The 20,253-nt window shown below is 37.1% G+C and overlaps 1 protein-coding gene across 1 annotated transcript; it reads left to right on the top strand.

The window, feature by feature from the left end:
• Nucleotides 1-617: 617 nt before the first annotated feature.
• LOC139854650 (uncharacterized) lies at nt 618-2,069 on the top strand. The gene is made up of 3 exons (XM_071843943.1): nt 618-1,228; nt 1,346-1,437; nt 1,531-2,069. The coding sequence occupies exons 1-3, from the start codon at nt 618-620 to the stop codon at nt 2,067-2,069; spliced, it is 1,242 nt and encodes a 413-aa protein (XP_071700044.1).
• Nucleotides 2,070-20,253: the final 18,184 nt, after the last annotated feature.

The following is a 20,253-nucleotide window of genomic DNA, read 5'->3' on the forward strand; positions in this document are numbered from 1 at the left end:
TGACACAATTGATAGAAAATGGTTAGTTTATTCAAAAGAGCTTGATAAAGTATTTTGTTTTTGTTGCAAGTTATTTAAGACTGTTATATGTAAAAGTAAATTAGGAAATGAGGGAATAAATAATTGGAGGAAACTTAGTGAAAAGTTAACGAAGCATGAAAGTAGTTCGGAACATATGAAAAATTTAGAAACTTGGGCTGAGTTACGGTTGAGGTTGAATATGAATCAAACAATTGATAAAGAGTTACAAGAGCTTATTAAAAAAGATACCGATCATTGGAAAGAAGTTTTAGTTAGAATAATTACAACTGTTAAATGTCTAGCTGTATATAATTTGCCCTTTCGTGGTACAAATGAAAAGCTTTATGAAAATTCTAATGGAAACTTTTTAGGAATACTTCAAATGATTGCCGAGTTTGATCCTGTAATGAAACAACATTTTCGTAGAATTGAAAATAAAGAAACTCATATTCATTATCTTAGTCATAAAATTCAAAATGAATTAATCGATATGTTAGCAGCCGAGGTAAAAAAAGGCAATAATTGAAAAAATCAAAGAATCAAAATATTTTTCAATAATTCTCGATTGCACCCCTGATGTAAGTCACAAAGAACAAATGACTTTAATTGTAAGATGTGTTGATGTGTCTAGCTCACCAATAAAAGTGGAAGAGTTTTTTCTAGAGTTTTTAGTTGTAGAAGATACATCAGGTTTAGGTCTTTTCAAAGTACTACAAGAATGTTTGAAATCCCTTGATTTAGATATTAAATATGTAAGAGGACAAGGATACGATAATGGATCAAACATGAAAGGAAAACATTCAGGTGTAAGTACAAGATTACTTGAAATAAATCCTAGAGATTTTTATGTGCCATGTGGTTGTCATTGTCTAAATTTAGTGTTATGTGATATGGCAAATTCTTGTCATAAAGCAAAAACTTTTTTTGGAACTTATCAAACAATATATAATGTGTTTTCTAATTCCACAAAACAGTGGACTGTTTTACTTAAACATATTGACGATTTGACTTTAAAATCATTGTCAGGAACTCGTTGGGAAAGTCATGTAGAAAGTGTAAAAGCTATAATAACTCAAATTCCTCAAATAAAAGAAGCTTTAATACAATTATCTGAAGTATGTGAAGATGGAAAAGTGTGTAGAGATGCTAAATCATTGATAGATGGTGAATTTTCAAGTTTTGAATTTATTTTAAGTTTAGTTATTTGGTATGAGATTTTATTTAAAATAAATTTAGTTAGTAAAAAATTTCAATCGAAAGATATGCTTCTTGATGTTGCGATTCAAAGTTTGGATGGATTGGTTTCTTTTTTTGATGATTATAGGGAAACTGGATTTGATAAAGCTATTATTAAAGCTAAAAAAATTGCGGAAACTATTGATGTTGAACCTGAAATTCCTGTTAAACGTTTTTCATGTAGAAAAAAATAATTTGATGAGATTCCAAATACTGAAAGAGAACAACAATCGGCTATAGAAAAGTTTAAAACTGATTACTTTCTTGTTTTAGTTGATATGGCTCTTTCACAATTAAAGACTAGATTTGAACAAATGAAACAATTTGAAACTATTTTTGGTTTTATGTTTGATGCATCAAAGTTATATTATTTAGATGATGACCTCTTGAAAAAAAGTTGTTTGGATCTTGAAACTGCTTTGACATATGAAAAAGATTCGGATATTGATGGAGATGACTTGTTTAGGGAATTGCAATCTTTGCAGAAAATGTTGCCGAAAGTAGCATATGAGGGAGCAAGGCCGTGGACGTCACTTGAGATTATGGAGTTTACAAAGAAGATGGATATTTTTCCAAATGTTTTACTTGCATACAATATTTTGCTTACCGTCCCGGTCACCGTAGCATCTGCAGAACGGAGTTTTTCAAAGTTGAAATTGTTGAAGAATTATTTACGAAGTACAATGACTCAAGAACGATTAAACGGGTTAGCAATTATAAGTATTGAAAATAGATTTCTATCAAATGTAGATTATGATAAATTGATTGAAGTTTTTGCATCAAAAAATGCACGTAGACATCATTTTATGTGATTTGTAGTTCCAAACATTGTATTTGAATTGTACTTGCTAAATAAAAATCGGCGTGGGGATGAGCCGCCTATCTTGAGTAGGTTCCAAACCCCTAAATATTTGTGTTGTGCTATTAATATATTTCGAGGGGGGGCAGGGGGCATATTTTTGAGATGTTCGCCCCGGGCATCCAAATTCTCAGGACCGGCCCTGAACATGAATCAAACGCTCTTCGAAACCACATGAAACCATAAAGTTAGGAATCGATATTTTGACTAAAATGTGTATGATTGAAGTAATAACAATTATTTATAACTGAAAGCCCATTCGTATAACTCACGTCAAATACACTAGCAAAGTTTTCTATTTTGGCATGTTATAGAAAAGTAGAGATATACCAAAAAATATATGAAAAATGTGAATTAGGGATGTCAATGGCCACCCGATCCATTGGATATCCACCCGATTCATTCGCTTCGTAATTATGGTTGTTCATTTGGTTGGTTTATAGTTTATGTGATTTATTCGGTTTGGTTTATTCGGTTTACAAAAATATTTTTCAGAACCAATAACCAAACCAAATTTGACAAAACCAAACCAATCCAACCAAATAAGAAATCGGTTTACGTGGTTCGATTTCGGTTAAACCAAATTAAAACTCATTGATAAAAAAGTGTGTAGTTTTTTTTTTAAGAAAAACAAACATAATTTATTGATTAAACTATAAGTATACAATTTATACAATATTGAATCTTAAGCACGCACTATAACCTATATTTAGAATTTAAACTATATCAACGAACCGTACAAAACATTAGTAGCATAGAAATAAAAACGAAAACAGTAGCAACTAAGTTTCCAGGTACAAAAAATTCACACTATGGAGTAATGGATAAACATTAGGTACATTGTTTCAATTTTAAACCATATCGATATAGATAAAATAAATTAAATATCTAATATTCAATATATATACCATAATTAGTAGTAGTATATTTCGGTTTTTTGGTTTGAAACCAAATGATCATTCTACAAACCAAATCCAAACCGAAAACCATTAATATTTTCGGGTGAAATCAGAAAACTAAACCAAAACCAAATAGCTAACCCACTTTAACCAAATCAATTTGGTTCGGTTGGTTTCGTGGTCGAAACCGTTTAATGCACACCCCTATTCGTAATGGATATGGATGAATCTAAATGGATATGGATACGGATATGAATATGAATAAACCTAAATGGAAATAAATATGGATATGGATGAAAAATTTTATCCATGGATATATCCATTTACACTCGAAATAGATATACAAATACATAAATACATAAATACAGATATATGCTTATATATTTACTATTATAAATGCATTTACTGTTACATTTACATTATTTTCAATCTTATAATGAAATAACTACGATATATTATAATAAAACATAAACATATAAATTACGTATTTAATTTTTTATAATCCATGTTTAATAATTAATTTAACAAATTGTGTTATATTTTCGACAAAGATTGCATGTCCTTGTGGATAGCATTTAATTATGTCATGTTATATTTGTTTTTCTCATAATACATTTTTATTTTTATCGCATATTAGAAAGTACTATAACTTTTTTTAAATATCTAACGGATATCCATTAACTCGTTTAATCCAGTGGATATAGATATGGATGGATGGATGAACTAAATGGATATGGATATGAATGAACAAAAGCTAAATGGATATGGATATGGATACAGCATCACTCGATGCATATCCGATCCATTGCCATCCCTAATGTGAATAATTATGTTTAGTTTAAGTGCATTTTACTAAAGGCCCGAAACTGAGGTTTTTAACGGGAAGTGGTTAGGAACGCCTTACCGCACGAAAATTACAAGATGTGCTTGCATTTCGTTTCATTTATAGCATACATGTTCTAGTGTTACATATAAAAGTCATACAGTATCTTTAAACTACAACCAATACATAAAAGCGAGGTAACAAAACTATACTAACTTTTTTATTTAACTTCAGCTGCTATATCCTAACATGCTTATGTTTAGAAGTAAAGACTAAAAATGCGCAGCAAAATTGTATTGGTTCCTTTGCTGGACGTTGTCCCAAAAAAAAAAAAAAAAAAAAAAAAAAAAAAAAAAAAACCCTCAATCCCACAAAAGTGAAGTACGGGTGAGGTAAGACGTAGACAATCCTAAATCGAGTCAACAACAAGCGTCGATTTATTGGTGACTTGACTACCGCTTAGAGCATAAATTGAACTTCGGGCAGGTTTAAAACCCATAGAAATTTGATTCTACCATTTTTATGGCGTCTCATACTTTTTTAGCCGACTTATTAACTAGAGTTCCATTCGGAAGCAATCCCTCTATCCATAGAATATTGAGAGGAAATACTTTCTCTACTCTTGGGGTGTTACACTCTCGGATGTTAGAAATAGAGTATGTAAACAGATAATCCGGATATTTCTAGAATCGTGAAACACTTTCGTAATTGAATATTCCGACCCTCCTTGTCTCGGGTTACACGAAATTTCAATTGGGATAAGACGAGAAATGCAAATCGTTTCCAGACAAGAAGAACGCGATTTAGTGTATAGATTTTGTATATGTTTCTGTGCTAAATTGAATGAGAATGAAAGCAGTTTTCCAAAACTGATTATATAAAACAGTTTAGGCGGTTAGCAAATGAATGGTTATGACGGTTGAAAAGGAGCGGGAAAAACGTTTTATATAAAAGCAGCCCCCCTTGACCCCCGCCATTACCGTGCGCCAGTGTCTAGTTCACTCTTATGGGCGTGCACTCCGCACTCACCGAACCCATGTTAAGTATCACTAGTCAACTCCTGCTTTCTATTAAATCACAATCAGCTAAAATGATAGTTGGATGACACTAAAATCACCAACATCAGATAGGGAAAAGATTGTGTAGATCTTACCTCCCACATACCTCACATATGTGAAATTGAGTTTTGTTGTTGTTGCTGGACGCTGTCATTCATTTATTTCTTTATTGATGTGCTCTCTTTATCTCATATAGAGAGTGTTAGTATTTGGTTATTAAGAGATTGTTAACTCTAAATTTTTTTTCTTTGTTGATGTGCTCTCTTTATCTCATATAATGAGTGCTAGTATTTGGTTATTAAGAGAGTATTAACTTTAAATTGTTAAAATATATGATTTATATTTTCAATCTTATCCTTAAAAATATTCGTGCTTGGTTGTTTATATGTGCAGGGCTGTTTTGCTATTTTTGGAAGTCGAAGGCCTGTTGTGAAACTTATGTTTATTTCTCCTTTATATTAGTTTTTAGGATTCATTTTTTTCTCCATTTTTCTTGGCCAATTCCGTTTCTCTAATTGAGTGTTTCGATTTTGTTCATATTATTCATTATTTCTTTAAACACGTTTAGTTACAATTGTGAGTGTGTGTGTGTGTGTGTGTGTATGTGTGTATTGATATTATTTCCTGAGACCTTCGTGTTGAAGGTTGTCATTGTTTGTTTGGTCAATCTGTTGGAAGGAATAGATTTAGTTGTGAAAATTTCATTTGATAAGTTGTACATGGTATCAGAGCTATTGGTTCTGATTGTGACTTGATCGAGTTCATTTGAATCTTTGGGCCATTCTTTCTTCTCGAAATTAGGGTTTCTAAGTTTTTTTTGGAAAATATAGGGTTTGTTGGTTTGTTGTAGATCTGTGGTGGTTTTTCTTTCAATAAATTCATCATGGAGATAGTTTGCTGCTTTCGTTAAACTTCCCTCTTGTATCTGTAATGCTAATAGATGATTTAAAGACCATAATGACTTAATCAAGTTGATGCAATTTTTTATAGGATGGATGACCATTATGCTTCTACTAGAAGTAATAAAGCATTTAAAGACCATAATAACTTAATCATGTTTGTTAGGCTCAACTTCACAAATTAATCATGTTTGTTAGGCTCAACTTCACAAATTCTTCACGAACATCATTCAGAATAACATCAGACATTTTTTCAAGTTGCTCTTAAGCAGCAACAAAAGAGAGGTCCAAGCGATCGCAAAAATGATCGATACGAATCGACATGATAGGGTTGGATGAAGATTCAAACCAGGACTCAAGATTATTTCTGCGTGCCGCGCAGATGCTCTGGACAGAATGGGGACTACTTTGCGATTTCTATCAATGGAGGACTTAAGTGCAATTTTCCATGGTCGAACTTTTGAGGCAAATTCAGATCTAGAACACCATTTCAACTTCACCCACGAAGCTCCACTTAGAGTGAGAAGGTGATTCTAGAGAGAGGAAGACAAATTTTATGAAGAAGGATGCTAAATCCTCCCCAAAATTGAACCCAATCTTTGTGTTGCTGCCTCCTAGCTCGACTTTGCACTCTGGCTAAAACTCTAATTCGAATTTTTATTGTTTGAAATCGACTTTAAGTTAAGGTTAGAGTGGTTATTGGGTGTAAACCCCATTTCACTTAGAAATTTAGGGTCATTAGTGTCTAATGATGTATGTAAACCCATTTGAAGGTGGATTTGGGTTGGATGCCAAATTTAGAGTATTTGGTCTTTGATTATACTTTGAGTATACTTTCTAATGAATAAGTTTGACGTTTCCGAATTGGTGTTTTTATGGGTCAGAATTGCTGTAGAAAACGGGTTGTCCAAATGGTCAATTTAGGTAAAAATTGGTTAAAGTATTAGTGTTTGAGAAATTGGGCATGGTACAAGTGCCTATGTTATTAGAGAGTTATTTGGGCATGAATTACCACTTGTAATGGTAATTGGTCAAGTCATGTTATGGTCTAGTGCAATTCGGGTCACAATTGCACTTATCAGTGTGAGTAAGAATTATCACCCGAAATGGTAATGAGTTGTGCCCATTTTAGTGTTATATGGGCGGGTCTTGGAAGTAAGGTGAGATTCCTTGAGGGATGGTGGCGACAAAATCTCTTATCGAGAATATGTTTCCTAATGCGTGTTTTATACCTATGTGTTTTATAGGTGGCTATTTGCTCGGTTACGAGGACGAAGGTTATTTCACTTTATTTGTAGTGCATTTTCGAGGTGAGTGGAATAATTATATGTGTATGTATATGATTTATTTTCGTGTATGGGGTGTGGTTAGTGATTCCCTGCGTTAGGTTTCACTATAGTGTTATCCGTGCGTGAGGATCTCACTACTCCTTGATGGATGCTACATTGTGTGTCATGGTGTTAGTGGTCTTAAAATCACTTCTTCGACAACATCATTACATGTGGGGATGGGTGGTTGTGACCAATTTCATCGGTTCACTCTATGCCACCATGGGGAGTAATGTTGTATCATGCGGTGTATAATGTTTTCGGGAAATGTGAGTACCGGTGGGAAATGCGAGTACCATTCACGTGTTTGTGTGAATATAGATCCATATTTCTACGTGTTGTTATTGTAACACCCTGTTTTTTTTTTTAATAACAGCGGAAGACTTAATTTACATAAATACCCTTAGTTAATTTCAAACATGATTATCACAATCATTACTTAATTACAAACCACATGTGTTACGTTAAACGACTAGTTACATAATTACAAAAGTCAAGACATCAGAGTTAATCTTTTCAAACATATCTTCAAACATCCACTCCCGCCTAACCGCCCGATAAAAACCATAATCTGTAAGGGAGGAGGTGAGGGGTTAGCACGAGGCTAAGTGAATGGAACTATCAAAAGGTCTAGCATAAGTACCAACTTGTACTCATATAACAACTTTATACAACCACATACAACAAACAACAACTGGCAACTATGCTCCAACTAGAGGACCGGCGTCTTGTACGGGCACACGACCACTAGTTGATGAAGCTAGAGTCTATCGATAGTCCTTACTACTGAATACCAAGTATAGTCATCCACACGTAGGTGATACGTCAATCAGCACTATACTCAACAAACAGTAGCCAACTGGACCTAACCACAATTAGGTTGACCTCTCTGAGCTGAACCTAACAGATCAAGGTTCCAACAACAACAGCAACAATTTGTGCACATGCAATCAGTCAACTACTACTACTACTACAGGCAACTAATACTACTAAAAGCATGACAGCCCTAGCTGCGATCAACTGTACAACATAACTACCAAGCATGGCAACTAACAACGATATAAACATATTAACGCAAATTGCTACTCTATACTATACCAAAAGATAATCCCACTCACCGATTACCTGCAACAGAAGGCACTCAGAATTCTAATCTTACTAAGCCTTCTCTTCATCTTTATCACCTGAGAATAGACATAACACAGTCAGTAATCATGTCTTGATAACAACCCGACAACAAGACAGCAACACCAATATCAACACTTAATCACTTTACAACTGGTATGCCAACCGTATGAGTAACACCATCACACGCACGTTTGAGAACACTCAACCGTGCGGTTGACAACTCACTCGTACGTTTGGTCTATGACCAAACATCCTACAGTGAATCACCTGATCCGTATGGTTCATAACACGAGTGATCAGTGACTCGTACGAGTCACGTCTCAACCGTACGTATCATTATAATCAAAACATAAGTTCCCATCACCACTCACTTGCACAGTCGTGTGGTTGACTACCTCAACCGTACGAGTGAATGCTCGCTCGTGCGAGTGATGAAGAACAGTAGCAGCAACTATTTAGACGGGTTTCAACCCAAAATGCAAAACATCAAACATTAGTACATACTCTAAATCAACACATACAATCATGTATTCACTATATGATAAGTCTACATCATAAATTTAATCAATAACGACACTCAAATGCGTGCAAAACAAGACATACATGTTAAACCCCTTTTCCCGATCAAAATACAGATTGATTTAGCTTCTTAAAACCTTATCATTGGAAAGTAGACCTCAAAACGATTCCAACGATAGTTTATTCATCAAAAACGGAGTTACGGTTTGAAAGTTATACCCTTTTCAATTTTACCAAAAACTGACAAGTGCTCAACCGCATGGTTGAGCCCTCAAACCCGTGCTCAACTGCGTGGTTTAGCTGTCAAAAGTGTGGGAGCTGAAGAACAGCTCCAGCTCGCTGTTTTCGCGTTTTTTACCCCAAAACATAATTTTTGCTCAATCTGATCATGAAACTTACTTACAAACATCATATAAAAGTATAGACCAAATTGCATGGGGGGTCCCTGTGGTATGTTCAAAATTACAACCGGAGTCCAAAAGAATTTTTTTGACTTGAGGGGTCACTGTGGTATACATATGTTTCACGGGGAGTCCATTTCCTTAATGTTCGTGATATCTTGACGGTTAGCCATTGCACATGAGGTTATATTGGTCTTTTTACCCCCAACTGTTACCGGCACCCATTCCTAACATTTAGTTGACTTTATTCTTTAAAGTAAGCTTGTACCACATGCTTATAAACTTGTGCCTTCATACCAACCTGCAATATTATCCACCTACAATTATTACTCCCACCTTGTGTTGTAAAAAACCCGATTACTCGGCGATTAATCTCCGATTAATCATTTTTAAGAGCAATCCGTTCCGTTTTTTCAAAATCCGTTTAATTAATCGGTCAACATCAATTGATGGGTCAAAATCGAATTTGATAATCAAAGCCGGTCAATGTCAACATTGATCAACATTTTAACATGAATTTAAACTATAACTTTACAGTTTTTAAATAAAATGAACAATATTAGACAATTACATTAAAGTTTATGCTTGTGTTTATTGTTTTCTTCTATATTTACACATATAATTTTTGAAATTTAATATTTAATGTATAAAGTACAATTCGATTAATCCCCGATTAATCTCCGAATTATCGATTACTCCTTTAAAAGTCCCGACCGATTAATCTCCGACTAGCGAATTTTGCAACCTTGCTCCCACCCATACACTAGTATTACCTACAAGTATTAATGTATTATTTTCAGTCTATACCTTTGTGAGTTTCCCCCAAAAATGATATGTATTTTCAAACAATTTCATTTCAATAAATAGAAGATGAGTCAAAACTTAACCTGTAAATCCATTTTGAAGATATTAATGCAACTGACATCGCAAAATTGGATATTATCAATGATTCAAAATCAGAGTAAACAATTAATTGATGAAGTATCCGGATTTTGGTTTAAAAAGAATTTGTTTGTTCAGGGATCGATTGTGGGTGAAATCGACGGCAACGACGTCATCAGCGAAATCGACGGCAATGACGGCGTTAGCGAAATCGAAGGTTGAGCTAGAGAATGAGATATTCGATACAAATCAAGAACACATACTTTTTTTTGATGAAGCAATAACAAACCCAGATTATGGTTTGTGATTTTCGATCGAGGTTTTACGGTGATTAACACTTTCAGATTTGGAAGTATCGATCTGAGTGAAACGAAGGTGTTCATGAATTTCAGATCGTATTTATGTGTCCGAATATTTCATAAACGATTATTTGGTTAATATTTTCATATATACTTAATAGCCATTGTTCTGTTCAGATTTCCAGATCGGATTTATATTTTATTAATTAATAAGATGCATTATAAGTAATTGATAATTGTTTGTGCAGAGTTGTTAAATTTTAGTTTTTATTTAGTTTTAGGGTTATTGTATGTGTTAGGTTTGGAAATTTGGTGGGGATGAAGGTGAGTGATGAAAGTGAATGGTAAGAAAAAAAAGTGACCATTGTGCCCTCATGTGCAGGTACGTAACAGTCAGAAATCACAGATGTTAGGTAAGTGGACTTCCCGTGAAACAAATGCATACCACAGTGACCCCTCAAGTCAAAAAAATTCTTTTGGACTCCGGATGTTGTTTTGAACATACCACAGGGACCCCCATGTAATTTTGTCAAAAGTATATAACATATATCTAACATCAATTAGCACTAACAAACACATTTCATGAAGATTCAGATAAAAATGCACACTTTTACTCAAGAACACAAACCCCCAATTATATAAGAAATCAAAATAAGATTCAAGCACACTACCATGGTTTGATGTTCACAAAGATGATAAAAATCAATCTTTAAGGCTTCTTAATCTAATTTCTCACTTAGATTCAACTAGGGTTTTAGAGTGATAAAACTAAGTACGAGTTTTCTTGTTTTAGAAAGTTCAAGAATGAACTCAAGAATACAGATACATACACACACTATATGGGGTTTAAAACCCATACCCCATAACACACGGGTATTTATCAGTTATCTGATATCTTTCGTATATTCTTAGGTCTTTCTAACGGAGTCTGATTTAAACAAACGAACCATTTCTGTGACCCTTGTCACAAACTGGTCTTAATCAAATAATCAGATAATCATAAACAAATAATTAATTAAATCAATAATTAACACCAAATAAGGGTAATTTGGTCATTTCATCTAGGTATGATCTCAATGTGTTACAGTTATTGTTTTTCATATCATTATTATTGTGGTTATAGGCTAGTATGATGCTTGTATGCTTGGTATGTGGTTTGTGACGTGGTGCAAGTATGTTGTATGTATGTATAATTATTGCATTCACTAAGCTTTATGTTTACTCCTCACGTTGATTACATTTTTATAGGTACCCGTTGGATGACTTGGAGATATCTAGTTGCTAGACTAGATAGTTTAGGTGTTGCTTGAGCTTGTAACGGGTTACTTTTGGATATTGGTTTTGGAGAGGGGATTGGTAAATCCTCGGGATCATGCTCGTGGTATCGGGTTAGACTGTTGAGTCAAAACTAGACTTTTTGTGTATTGGGTCGTTTTGTTACTTAATGTGTAAACGGTTCAAGAGAACCCTATTTGTGCTTTAAAAAAAATGACGGATAATGAATATTAAATTAATTGTAGTCTATGTGAGAATTTAAATAGGTTTGAGCATGTGTATCATGTATGAGTCAAATTGATACTTAGGATGAATCTGGGAAAAATGGTTTCAGCTGTTGTTGCAATTTCTGCTTTCTGTTTCTTTGTTACAGCGTGTCGCGCAGTGTTTTTGCGGGCCATGCAGTATAAGAGGAACATGGGCCTGATTGTTTAAAAAATGTGCCGCTTTTTAATGGAAACGATCTGAATTGTTTCAAGTGTTATCAGAGCATGGTCTAAGGAATCTAGGTTACTTTTGTAATAGGTGCCTAGACGTACTTGCACTATTTTGTGTATGCGTTATGCGAAACTTGTAGAAATATGGGTCGGATTGAGAATGGTTCGTGCCTTAGCGTAGGTGAAATAACTAGGACTTGTGATTATGTGGGGACTTCACTTGTGCTTGATGTAGTGCCTCATATACATAGCCTCGGGTAAGTAGGCCGACTCAAATATTGTTTTCGATGATAGATCCTTAAGTAGTAGGATGGCCTGCAGTTGTTTTATATACATTATATTATTATATTATAATATATGTTGAGTGCGGTGTCCTATGGACGAATCAGATGGTGAGATTCGGATACTTGGTGGTTATGAATGATCAAGTTCATTGGAAGGACTTTGATAATTCGGGTGTACTAGGAGTTATCGTGTGCCTTGTTTTGAGTGAATGTCTCGCTAGTCCGGGTAAAGTACTTTACGTGGCCATGTGGAAATTCTAAGGTACACAATTGTAATAATGTCTGATCACCATTATTATAACAATGTATCTTGGCACCAAACATGACATGTCCAGTACCGAGCGGAGGAACGTGACATGGTTGGGGTAGATTCGGGGGCGATTTTGGATTCAGGTAATGGTTCCTATGTTGGGGGTCGAAGAGTGATACAGTGGATATGGTTAGTTAATTTGAGTAGGTGGACTCACGAGTTTGGCGCGTGTGTGGTCACCCTAAGTAGTGGGTGTACTATTGAGATTGACTTTAGTGTAATTATGTACCGTAACTATGATGATCTACGAGGGTGTGTGGCAGAGACTTGGATCCTGTACTGGGATGTAATAGGTCTCTTGAGTGCGATTTGTTTTGCTACTCGGTTGAGTTTGAGGTTAGTGAATCCGGTAGTGATTCTAGTTGCATGTCATCTTCGGTGATGATGTACTGGAGTGTGCTTGGGTCATTAAACTCGTGGGAGTGAGATCCTTATGAAGATGTTTTGCGTTAGTTAGTTTGTGTAACGACCCAACCCGTCGATTTTCGGCCCATAAAAATTTTTCCTTTTTAATATACATTAAATAATACTTTAGGTCTCATTACACAATTTCCAAAACGTATTTGTTTTCACATTACGTCTAACGACTTTAATAAAGCGTACATTACATAATTAAATCATAAACCGGGTTATACTCATGACCCATTTGACTAAACCAATATACGTCACATGACCCGACTAGTTACTTAACACAAAACCGAGCATGGTGATTGGGACTACGCTACCCAATCCTAAATCGAGTCCAAAAGCAAGATCTTCTAAAGCAACTTAGCCAAGATCTCTAATCCCCATGCTTACCCGAGCCGCCATCACGCGAACCTATAAAAATATCAAAAACGAGAGGGTAAGCTAACGCTTAGTGAATGTAAATGTACTATACACATACATATGCATAAAATGACTACGCATCACCAAGCACAAAAAGTAAACACATACCACCTCCGCATGGTAAACAGGCTACAAAAGAGCACATACACAAAGGTGCTACAAGTTACGTAATCGCCAAGCTCGCCACAAGATTAGCTACAAAACAGCAATAAGTATATACGCATATATAATAAATATAATCAACAACATCAATAAGGTTAACCCCTTAACCTAAACCACATGAAGGTTGGTCGAACTTCACGCGCATTAGTGAATCCGAACTTCAAGCGACTCACTACCTTCAAACAACTTGACTATTAAGGATGGACGGACTTCACGCGCCTTTATGAATCCGAACATCACGCGACGCATACCTTAATCAAACATCACAATAGGGTTGGCCGAACTTCACGCGCCTTAGTGAATCCGAACTTCACGCGATTCACTACCCGAATCATCTCCACAATAAATGCTAGCAAAACCCATCGCCAAAGGGTTTATCCAATACGCTAGCCAATCACAACATCAAGGGTAGTAACCCAAAATGCATAAACATATCACATGGACCTGAAGCACAAGAGGGGTCCATTCTCCCACGCAAACATAGAGTAAATCCGAGCAAGGGCCACTCTACACACACGCACCCGTTTTACACATACATACATGTATAGTAAATTTACACTCACCTTAAACGTCTCGATGAAGTGCAATCCAAACCCGCAACTCGCCAATGGAACGTACCTATTCTATTTATCGCATAATCATCAATACAAACTCATTTGGACTCTCGACCCGCCCAAATGAACAACAAGTGCAAATCACACCCTTTTGCACTTTTAACGCTACATGAAGGTCCGAAACTAACGAGACTAGTTCCCGTGTTCCCGAAGTACCCAAAGACACCACATTTAGCCATTAAACACACACCAGTCCGCATATTCGTCCAAAACCCATTTTGACCCTTAAAAAGTCAACATCTCACCATTTGCTAGTTTTGACTTCAAAACGCCATCAACATAAGTTTATACTTTAACTTAACTCATTTTAAGTTTATAAACTCAACTAAAATGACAATCGGGCCACAGTCATCATCAAACCCTAATTTTGACTTTATTCAAAATTAGTCAACCAATCGAACTCAAATGGGTTCCAATACATCAATAATCACTACTACTAGTGATTATTTACTCTTTGCAAGTCTCACATGTTTAAACTTGCACACCAAACCTAAAACCCGCCTTCATCACTTATAAACCCTAATCCTAGTTATCATCTTCCATTAACAACTAGTGGTGCTCCATCTATGAACATACAATCAAAAGCCCTAAATTTAGATGATAAACACGAAAATGAAATTCGAAGTTAGAGCTTACCTCTAGCATCAACTTGTAGCTAAGAACGAGGAGAACAACGTTTCTTCTTGCTCGAAGGATCGAATCCCGCTTCCTCTTCCATGATTTACACTTAGAATGAATTGGGGTTTGAAGTTTTGAGAGGAAAATGAGAAAGAAAAAGGAAATGAAAATAAGAAAATGAAATGAATGGACCAGATTTGGGGATATAATCTGTCCCATACGCAAAAAGACCAAAATGCCCTCATGTTCCCTTTAAAATTGCGAAATCCGGAACCAGTCACCCAGAAGCGCCGCGCCGCGGCCTTCTTTCTCCGTGCCGAGACCTACAACGTGGTCTGGTGGTCTTGTTGGCATGCTGTCTGATCTTGATTTGAGTTCATTACCGAGCCGCGGTTCCCTTGGTCGCGCCGCGACCTTGGTCATTTTTCGTCCAGTTTTTAACTTGTCGAACAATAAGACTCGTACCCACTTCGAGCTCTTCATTCGTGCAACGTACATACACTTTATGACACGTATAACAACCCTCGATCAACTCTCGCACTCTTTTCACATGCATGCATATATATATATATATATATATATATATATATATATATATATATATATATATATATATATATATATATATATATATATATATATATATATATATATATATATTCGTTATATATCGTACGTGCTCTACATATATACATCGTACGAATAAACGGGTCTTACAACTCTCCCCCACTTATTTCGATCACGTCCTCGTGATCCGCACCCACACTTAGAAGTTAGACATCAACCGTGACCGCTCGCCTCGACGCCGAGCATCCAGTCTTTCACTACTCACCACATAATCGTCTAAAGATGGCACAACTCGCCGACGATTCTCGCCATTAAAACCTTCACCAACCGCTTCAAGGTTTAACTCTGGACTTTTCCGAAGACATTCAAAGTCTTTATTCTCAATTTAATCAATCCTTGCTCACTCAATCACACAAATATCGACTCTTCAATCAAACACGTTGGCATTATTCTCACACATGGCATTCACAACATGAAACTCAGTAGTCGATTCAACACTTCACACTTCGTGATCATTCTCCATCGGGCCGACTTCCGCTAGCCCGCAACGATCATGTTCACTATATAGGGATTGTACCGTAATCCCCGGTAGCTAACTCCCCCACTTAGGATCTTTAATCCTATACATTCACCGCCAAGATCATCGCATCTCGCGGAATTTTAACTTTCCGATGTACAAATGACCGGTTACAACGTTGATCACTTTCTCCATCTTTTAACGAAGAACACATGAGGTATTCGAACCTCGACTTCTCAACTAAGTCAAACCTTTGGCGTCCGCTAAACGCCATCACCAAACGTCATCATACCCTCGGGTTTCTCATCGGCACCCAAGTACAAAAAAATCTCCATTAGAGTCAACATTACACTTGTAGGTATAAGGAAGGCACCTATCGCCGTGTTATGCAACTCCCGTCAATGCCATCAAGATTTCAAAACCCAACCCTTTCGGGATTCACACTTGATGAAACACTTCATCTAACGTCTCGAAATCAAACGAACCAACGAACTTCATGGTTCAACGCTCGCATCACACTAGCCTCGACCGCTAGTCTCAACTATATAGGCCGCATAACGAACCTAACATCCTTTCACTTATCGTCAAGGAGATGCTTGGAAACACCAAGTCTTATACCCTAACTCACACTTATCTCGACCGTTGACACGGTTGTCATCAACTTCAAAACTAGTTAACACTCGTGACTTTACTCGCGCTCGTACGTGGTCCACGAAAATGCCTCACGAACGGCATACCACGATCACACACAAATAAAAGAAAAGTGGCCGTCAAGAGTGTACAACACTCGCCACACAATCACCAATCGCCATCTTGGTCATCAAAGGTTAGATCAATCGACATCACTCACCACGTTACATTCGATCGCTAACGGACGTCGTATCACTAGCTAATATATATTGACACGCCTTGTTAATTTTGCCAATCGTACAATTTGCATTATGGTCTCATCACCATATACTTGGTTAACTATACACAGTCAACCCAAGTCAACACACATCTCTAGACTACACCTATAAGGCTAGTCGATCATCAAGTGAACTAACTCGAATTTGCTAGTCACTACCCGTATGGATAAGTCAAATAGTCTATCCATTTCTCCCGCCATCACAACACATTTAGCACATACTCAACACAATATATATAATATGCTAAACAATAATCAACAGACACAATATGGTTAACCAAAATACAAAGGAAACGATTCTCGCGAATGAACTATTAGCCACGCAGACGCCACTAGTATGCATCACTAGTCCCTTGGGTGGTATCGAACGCCCGAACTTAAAACCCACCCGTCACGTGAAATGTGGTATCGAACGCACGAATTTAAAACCCACACTTCACGCCCGCACGCACATATGATGATATGGTATCGAATGCCCGAACTTAAACCCATATCACATGTCAACACGATGTGGTATCGTACGCCCGAACTTAAACCCCACATCGCATTTCACACAGGTAAATACATTACATACACATATGCATAATTATTCCACTCACTAGGACACTATCGCCTCCAATGTCCTACGGGTCTCACTCAAGCGAGCTTAACGACCCGAACGCCATATCACAAAATGCCTACGCAACAAAGACTCATGCAAAAGTCAAGGCATCAAACAAGCAACACACTCTACAGAGTGCAAACCAAAATCACAATAGTAGGCCGACCACCCGCTGCTATTATCTCCAACGGAGAATAGAATTTAGCTAAGGCCTACACTCACGCTGCATTTAACACAAAAGTACATTATACAAAAACAACATAAATGTACCTCATCGTCTCCTCATGATGTTCGCAGTCCCTAGCGTGGGACACTCCGCTTTGCGATACCCTTTTCCATGATAATTAAAACACACAACATCACCATCACCCGATGCCGGGCACTCCCAAAACTTGTGACCTCTTTCGCCACATTTGAAACATCTAGACGCACTAGAATTTGATGTTCCTTTCCTCACATTACTCGTACATCCAATTGCGCTTTTAGTTCTCTTACTCGGAGCGCCATACGAGTCAACCGTTCTCTTACTCGGAACATTATTGATCCGCTCCCAAGGATATGGCTCAAAACCCTTAGCCAAGGCAAATAGCTCGGCAAAGGAGTTCACTTGCCCAAGGCTTATCTTCTCACATAAATCATCGTTTAAAGCCTTACGGAAATCTTGCATCAACAACCTTTCATTATTTACGTACTCGGGGGAAAATCGCGCCTTAGACATAAAGGTAGCCCGTAGAGTATTTAGGTCCATAGACCCTTGTCTCAACACGCGTAACTCCTCACGCATTCTTGTCATGTCAGCTTGCGTTCAGAATTCTTCAAAGAATTCTTTCTTAAAATCACCCCATGACAAACTCATGAACGGTTCTTCACCGACCGTATCAATTTTACCATCCAACCAATCTTTCGCACCATCTCGCAACAAACTAGTAGCGATTCTCGTTTTCTTGTCCAGAGGACACTCACTTGTACGAAAACATCCTTCGATGGCCGAGATCCAATGAGTACTCACTAACGGATCCGGTTCTCCATGATACGTAGGAGGTTTAGTCGCTCAAAACTCCTTGTAACTAAACTCCTTTTTACCGTTACCCCGAGGCTCGATAAGCCTTCTTTCGAACTCTTCTCGAATCATTTTCACTTGCTTTGCAACCTCAGCTTCAACCTAGCCGCAAACTCATCGTTGTTATTTCGCTCCTCACTCGATGCACCTCTTCCCGTCGCCATTCTAAAGAATGCAAGAAACCGATTAAACACGAACGAAAATCAACCATACTCACCAAACCGCCCCATCTTGCTCGACACTCGTCGTACATCACTTGTAGACACGATCTGCACCCGTAATAAGGTTTGCAAGTCCTTATTATGCACGCACATCGTACCAACTCATTAGTACAACGACCATCTTGCTCAATGACAAATACAACGCAATAATAAGCGCATGCAAAAATAAGTGCAACACAAACACCATCCTAGTTAGTTAACCTACACACTAAGGCACTAACCAAGTCCCCGTCCGACCCGTTCACCTACAAGTCCCACAACAAACAAGCACACACAAAAGTCTAAGCCTAGGCACCTATCTCAAGTCGCCTAAATCCCTTAGACCATGCTCTGATACCACTTGTAACGACCCAACCTGTCGATTTCCGGCCCATAAATTTTTTTCCTTTTTAATATACATTAAATAATACTTTAGGTCCCATTACACAATTTCCAAAACGTATTTGTTTTCACATTACATCTAACGACTTTAATAAAGCGTGCATTACATAATTAAATCATAAACCGGGTTATACTCATGACCCATTTGACTAAACCAATATACGTCACATGACCCGACTAGTTACTTAACACAAAACCGAGCATGGTGATTGGGACTACGCTACCCAATCCTAAATCGAGTCCAAAAGCAAGATCTTCTAAAGCAACCTAGCCAAGATCTCTAATCCCCACGCTTACCCGAGCCGCCATCACGTGAACCTATAAAAATATCAACAACGAGAGGGTAAGCTAACGCTTAGTGAATGTAAAGGTACTATACACATACATATGTATAAAATGACTACGCATCACCAAGCACAAAAAGTAAACACATACCACCTCCGCATGGTAAACCGGCTACAAAAGAGCACATATACAAAGTAGCTACACGCTACATAATCGCCAAGCTAACGCCACAAGATTAGCTACAACACAACAATAAGTATATACTTATATACAATAAATATAATCAACAACATCAATAAGGTTAACCCCTTAACCTAAACCACATGAAGGTTGGCCAAACTTCACGCGCCTTAGTGAATTCGAACTTTACGCGACTCACTACCTTCAAACAACTTGACTATTAAGGATGGCCGAACTACACGCGCCTTTATGAATCCGAACATCACGCGACTCATACCTTAGTCAAACATCACAATAGGGTTGGCCGAACTTCACATGCCTTAGTGAATCCGAACTTCACGCGATTCACTACCCGAATCATCTCCACGACAAATGCTAGCAAAACCCATCGCCAAAGGGTTTATCCAATACGCTAGCCAATCACAACATCAAGGGTAGTAACTGAAAATGCATAAACATATCACATGGACCCGAAGCACAAGAGGGGTCCATTCTCCGACACAAACATAGAGTAAACCCGAGCAAGGGCCACTCTACACACACGCAACCATTTTACACATACATACACGTATAGTAAATTTACACTCACCTCAAACGCTTCGATGAAGTGCAATCCAAACCCGCAACTCGCCAATGGAACGTACCTATTCCATT

This window comes from Rutidosis leptorrhynchoides, chromosome 6 (assembly GCF_046630445.1).
Source record: "Rutidosis leptorrhynchoides isolate AG116_Rl617_1_P2 chromosome 6, CSIRO_AGI_Rlap_v1, whole genome shotgun sequence".
In the NCBI taxonomy this organism is placed as follows: Eukaryota; Viridiplantae; Streptophyta; class Magnoliopsida; order Asterales; family Asteraceae; genus Rutidosis; species Rutidosis leptorrhynchoides.